The 6,000-nt window shown below is 64.0% G+C and overlaps 1 protein-coding gene across 3 annotated transcripts in view; it reads left to right on the forward strand.

Annotated features, from left to right (window-relative positions):
* Positions 1–4,678, forward strand: part of GATAD2B (GATA zinc finger domain containing 2B) — a 29,898-nt gene extending 25,220 nt beyond the window's left edge. For all 3 annotated transcript variants that reach the window (XM_059870947.1, XM_059870948.1, XM_059870946.1), the window contains exons 10-11: positions 1,764–1,881; positions 4,343–4,678. In XM_059870947.1, the coding sequence (XP_059726930.1) occupies positions 1,764–1,881; positions 4,343–4,476 (252 nt within the window). In that variant the 3' untranslated portion in view covers positions 4,477–4,678. The remainder of the gene's footprint in view (positions 1–1,763; positions 1,882–4,342) is intronic.
* Positions 4,679–6,000: the final 1,322 nt, after the last annotated feature.

Consider the following 6,000-nt stretch of genomic DNA (forward strand, 5'->3'; position numbering starts at 1 on the left):
AATGGGATGGGATCATGGGATGGGATCATGTGATGGGACCATGGGATAATGGGATGGGATCATGGGATAATGGGATGGGATCATGGGATGGGATCATAGGGTAATGGGATGGGACCATGGGGTAATGGGATCGGGGGATAATGGGGTAATGGGGTTGTGGGATAATGGGGTGGGACCATGGGATCATGAGATGAGATCATGGGATGGGACCATGGAGTAATGGGATGGGATCATGAGATCATGGGATGGGATCATGGGATAATGGGATGGGATCCTGGGGTAATGGGGTGGGATCATGTGATCATGGGATGGGATCATGGGAGGGGATCATGGGGTAATGGGATGGGATCGTGGGATAATGGGATGGGACCATGGGATAATGGGATGGGACCATGGGATAATGGGATGGGATCATGAAATCATGGGATGGGATCATGGGGTAATGGGATGGGATCCTGGGATAATGGGATGGGACCATGGGATAATGGGATGGGATCATGAAATCATGGGATGGGATCATGGGGTAATGGGATGGGATCCTGGGATAATGGGATCGGGGGATAATGGGGTAATGGGGTCGTGGGATAATGGGGTGGGACCATGGGATCACAAGATGAGATCATGGGATGGGATCATGGGATAATGGGATGGGATCATGGGATAATGGGATCGTAGGATAATAGGATGGGATCATGGGATGGGATCATGGGATAATGGGATGGGATCATGGGATGGGATCATGGGATAATGGGATCATGGGATAATGGGATCATGGGATAATAGGATGGGATCATTCGATAATGGGATGATGGGATGGTATCATGGCATAATGGGATGGGACCGTGGGATCGTGGGATAATGGGGCAGTGGGATCATGGGATAGGACCATGGGATCATGGGATAATGGGATGGGGTAGGACAGAATGGCAGTGGATGGGATGGGATCGTGGGGATGGGATGGGATGGGATTGTGGGGATGGGATGGGATGGGATGGGATGGGATGGGATGGGATGGGATGGGATGGGATGGGATGGGATGGGATGGGATGGGATGGGATGGGATGGGATGGGATCGTGGGGATGGGATGGGATGGGATTGTGGGATGTGGGATGGGATTGTGGGGATGGGGGTGGGATGGGATGGGATGGGATGGGATGAGATGGGATGGGATGAGTGGGATGTGGTCATTGGGAGGGGCCAGGATGTGCCCATCGGGATGGGGTGGACTGGCCGCCTGTTCTCCCCGTTCCCCACAATCCCAACGCCTGTCTGTGTGTCCGTGTGTCCCTGTGTCCCTGTGTCCCTGTGTCCCTGTGTCCCTGTGTCCCTGTGCCCATGTGTCCCTGTGTCCCTGTGTCCCTGTGTCCCTGTGTCCCTGTGTCCCTGTGCCCGTGTGTCCCTGTGTCCGTGTGTCCCTGTGTCCGTGTGTCCCTGTGTCCGTGTGTCCCTGTGTCCCTGTGTCCGTGTGTCCCTGTGTCCCTGTGTCCGTGTGTCCCTGTGTCCCTGTGTCCCTGTGCCCGTGTGTCCCTGTGTCCGTGTGTCCCTGTGTCCCTGTGTCCGTGTGTCCCTGTGTCCCTGTGTCCCTGTGTCCGTGTGTCCCTGTGTCCCTCTGTCCCTGTGTCCCTGTGTCCCTGTGTCCCTGTGTCCCTGTGTCCCTGTGTCCGTGTGTCCCTGTGTCCCTGTGTCCCTGTGCCCGTGTGTCCCTGTGTCCCTGTGTCCCTGTGTCCCTGTGTCCGTGTGTCCGTGTGTCCGTGGGCGCCAGGCCCCGCAGCCCCAGAGCAGCCTCCAGCGCGGCATTCCCACCTCCGCCCGCTCCATGCTCTCCAACTTCGCCCAGGCCCCGCAGCTCTCCGTGGCCGGGGGGCTCCTGGGAATGCCAGGTACGGCGGGAACGGGGTGGGTGGGCTGGGAACGGGGCTGGGGTCAGCAGGGTGGGCTGGGAATGGGGTGGGTGGGCTGGGAATGGGGTGGGTGGGCTGGGAACGGGGCTGGGTGGGCTGGGAACGGGGCTGGGATCAGCAGGGTGGGCTGGGAACGGGGCTGGGATCAGCAGGGTGGGCTGGGAATGGGGCTGGGATCAGCAGGGTGGGCTGGGAATGGAGGGGTGGGCTGGGAATGGGGCTGGGGTGGGCTGGGAACGGGGCTGGGGTCAGCAGGGTGGGCTGGGAATGGAGGGGTGGGCTGGGAACGGGGCTGGGGTCAGCAGGGTGGGCTGGGAATGGGGCTGGGGTGAGCTGGGAATGGGGCTGGGGTGAGCAGGGTGGGCTGGGAATGGGGTGGGTGGGCTGGGAATGGGGCTGGGGTCAGCAGGGTGGGCTGGGAATGGGGTGGGTGGGCTGGGATCAGCAGGGTGGGCTGCGCCCACTGGGTTTTGGGGCAGAATTTGGGAATTCCTACCCTGTGCCAGCTCTGTCCTGGCCCTTCCTGCCTCCTGGGGGTCCCGGGGTGGCTGTGGGATCCGTGGGATCCGTGGGATCCCTGGGATATTTGGGATGTTTGGGGTCCCTGGTACCGGTGCCTAGGCTCTGTGCAGTCTGTGGGCTCTGAGGGATCCCTGGGATCCCTGGGATGGGCTGTGTGGGATCCCTGGGTCCCGGTGCTGGTGCCGAGGCTCCGTGGGCTCCGTGGGATCTCTGGGATCTCTGGGATCTCTGGGATGGGCTGTGTGGGATCGCTGGATCCCGGTGCCGGTGCCGAGGCTCCGTGGGATCCCTGGGATCTCTGGGATGGGCTGTGTGGGATCGCTGGGTCCCGGTGCCGGTGCCGAGGCTCCGTGGGATCCCTGGGATCTCTGGGATGGGCTGTGAGGGATCCCAGGGTCCCGGTGCCGGTGCCGAGGCTCCGTGGGATCCCTGGGATCCCTGGGATGGGCTGTGAGGGATCCCAGGGTCCCCGGTGCCGGTGCCGAGGCTCCGTGGGATCCCTGGGATCTCTGGGATCTCTGGGATGGGCTGTGTGGGATCCCCGGATCCCGGTGCCGAGGCTCCGTGGGATCCCTGGGATCCCTGGGATCTCTGGGATGGGCTGTGTGGGATCCCTGGGTCCCGGTGCCGAGGCTCCGTGGGCTCTGAGGGATCCCTGGGATCCCTGGGATCTCTGGGATGGGCTGTGAGGGATCCCTGGGTCCCGGTGCCGGTGCCGAGGCTCCGTGGGCTCTGAGGGATCCCTGGGATCGGCTGTGAGGGATCCCTGGATCCCGGTGCCGGTGCCGAGGCTCCGTGGGATCCCTGGGATCTCTGGGATGGGCTGTGTGGGATCCCTGGGTCCCGGTGCCGGTGCCGAGGCTCCGTGGGATCCCTGGGATCTCTGGGATGGGCTGTGAGGGATCCCTGGGTCCCGGTGCCGGTGCCGAGGCTCCGTGGGATCCCTGGGATCTCTGGGATGGGCTGTGTGGGATCCCTGGATCCCGGTGCCGGTGCCGAGGCTCCGTGGGCTCTGAGGGATCTCTGGGATCCCTGGGATCCCTGGGATGGGCTGTGAGGGATCCCTGGGTCCCGGTGCCGAGGCTCCGTGGGCTCTGAGGGATCTCTGGGATCTCTGGGATGGGCTGTGAGGGATCCCTGGGATCCCTGGGATGGGATGTGAGGGATCCCTGGGTCCCGGTACCGAGGCTCCGTGGGCTCTGAGGGATCTCTGGGATGGGCTGTGAGGGATCCCTGGATCCCGGTGCCCGTGCCGAGGCTCCGTGGGCTCCGTGGGATCTCTGGGATCCCTGGGATCTCTGGGATGGGCTGTGAGGGATCCCTGGGATCTCTGGGATGGGCTGTGTGGGATCCCTGGATCCCGGTGCCCGTGCCGAGGCTCCGTGGGCTCTGAGGGATCTCTGGGATCCCTGGGATGGGCTGTGAGGGATCCCAGGATCCCGGTGCCCGTGCCGAGGCTCCGTGGGCTCTGAGGGATCCCTGGGATCCCTGGGATCTCTGGGATGGGCTGTGAGGGATCCCAGGGTCCCTGGGATGGGCTGTGAGGGATCCCAGGATCCCGGTGCCCGTGCCGAGGCTCCGTGGGCTCTGAGGGATCCCTGGGATCTCTGGGATGGGCTGTGAGGGATCCCTGGATCCCGGTGCCCGTGCCGAGGCTCCGTGGGCTCTGAGGGATCCCTGGGATCTCTGGGATCTCTGGGATGGGCTGTGAGGGATCCCTGGGTCCCGGTGCCGGTGCCGAGGCTCCGTGGGCTCTGAGGGATCCCTGGGATCGGCTGTGAGGGATCCCTGGATCCCGGTGCCCGTGCCGAGGCTCCGTGGGCTCTGTGGGATCCCTGGGATCTCTGGGATCCCTGGGATCGGCTGTGAGGGATCCCAGGATCCCGGTGCCGGTGCCGAGGCTCCGTGCCGTCCCCAGGGGTGAACATCGCCTACCTGAACGCCGGCATCGGGGGCCACAAAGCGTCGAGCCTGGCGGACCGGCAGCGGGAGTACCTGCTGGATATGATCCCGCCGCGCTCCATATCGCAGTCCATCAGCGGGCAGAAATAGCCCCGGGCTGCCCCCGCCCTCCTCCCGAGCCGGGCCGAGCCGGGCCGAGCCGGGCCGAGCCGCTCCCGGGGGAGAACAGACCGCGAGAACCCAAGAGAAACAAACAGAGAGAAAAAAAACCAACAACAACAACAACAACAAAAAAACAACGTGGGGAAAAACAAAACAAGACAAAACAGACAAAACAAACATTTCAAACGGCGACCTGCCCCCGGTCCCAGCCCGAAATTCCTCCGGTTTTCCCGGCCGGGAGTCGCTGCAGCCCCGGCCCCGCCGCTCGTTTTGTAACGCCGCCGCTTCCTCCTTGTGTTGTGGGTTGTTTTTTGCCCCTTTTTTCCTTATTTTTGCCCCCCTCCCTTCGCTCCATGGATGGTTAAAGCTTTTTTCTCCCTTTTTCCAGAGACTTTGGCAAGGGCACCTTCCCCCATTCCCCCGGGGGGAGATTTTGGGGGCAGCCGGAGCTGATCCCGGGATGGGGGGAGGGGGACAAATCCCCGTTGGAGCTGATCCCAGGGCTGTCACCTCCCCCTGGCCCCGACCCCAGGGCTGTCACCTCCTCCTGGCCCCTCTCCCGGGCTGTCACCTCCCCCTGGCCCCTCTCCCGGGCTGTCACCTCCCCCCGGAGACGCCACCCCCGAGCCCTCGGCTCCAGCCCCGATGTCCCCAAGGGTGACACAGACGCTGCCAGCCCCGCCCCGGGAGCCCCTCGGGGGTCCCTCAGTGTCCCCAAGGCTCCCTCGAGGTGACCAGACCCCCCCTCCCCCCCCTGGGGGGTGTCCCCTCTGCTGTCCCTGTCCCCACGGAGGGGACGCGGCGGCTCCGGAGCGCACGGCGGAGCGAAGGCGCGGCCAGGGCGGGTGAGTGTCCCCAGAGCTGTCCCCAGAGCTGTCCCCAACTGTCCCCTGAGCTGTCCCCAAGGTGTCCCCAGCCCCTGCATGCTCCGGAGCCGCGCTCGCCCCTCCCTGTCCCTTCTGTCACCCGGGGGTGGCACCCCCAGGGACAGCAGAGGGGTCCCTGTGTGCCACCCTGGGGGTCCCCGTGTGCCACCCTGGGGGTCCCCGTGTGCCACCCTGGGGGTGACAGGGGTGGCACCCATGGCGGGGGGATGGGGGGGGAGGGGTCTCGATGTCCCCTCTGTCCCCGGGGGGGTCTCGGTGTCCCCTGGGGGTGTCGAGGACAACCCAAAGCGAGAAAATGAGCCGAGAAAAAAAAAAAAAAAATCTCGATTTGCACTTCCCCCTCCCCCTCCCCCTCCCCATTTTTTCATGGTTTTGGTGAATTTTGGGTCACAATTCCCCTTTTTTCCCTGACTCTGAGCCCTTCCTGCTCCTCTCGTGCAATTCCCCCAATTGGGGGGGCTGAATCCCCCCAAATCTGGGGGAGACCCCGACCCCAAAACCCAAATCCCCCAAACCTGGGGGAGACCCCGACCCCAAAACCTTGGGGGGGGGCCCAAATCCCCCCAAACCTGGGGGAGACCCCAACCCCAAAACCCAAATCCCCCAAACCTGGGGAGACCCCAAC

This window comes from Haemorhous mexicanus, chromosome 31, assembly GCF_027477595.1.
Source record: "Haemorhous mexicanus isolate bHaeMex1 chromosome 31, bHaeMex1.pri, whole genome shotgun sequence".
In the NCBI taxonomy this organism is placed as follows: domain Eukaryota; kingdom Metazoa; phylum Chordata; class Aves; order Passeriformes; family Fringillidae; genus Haemorhous; species Haemorhous mexicanus.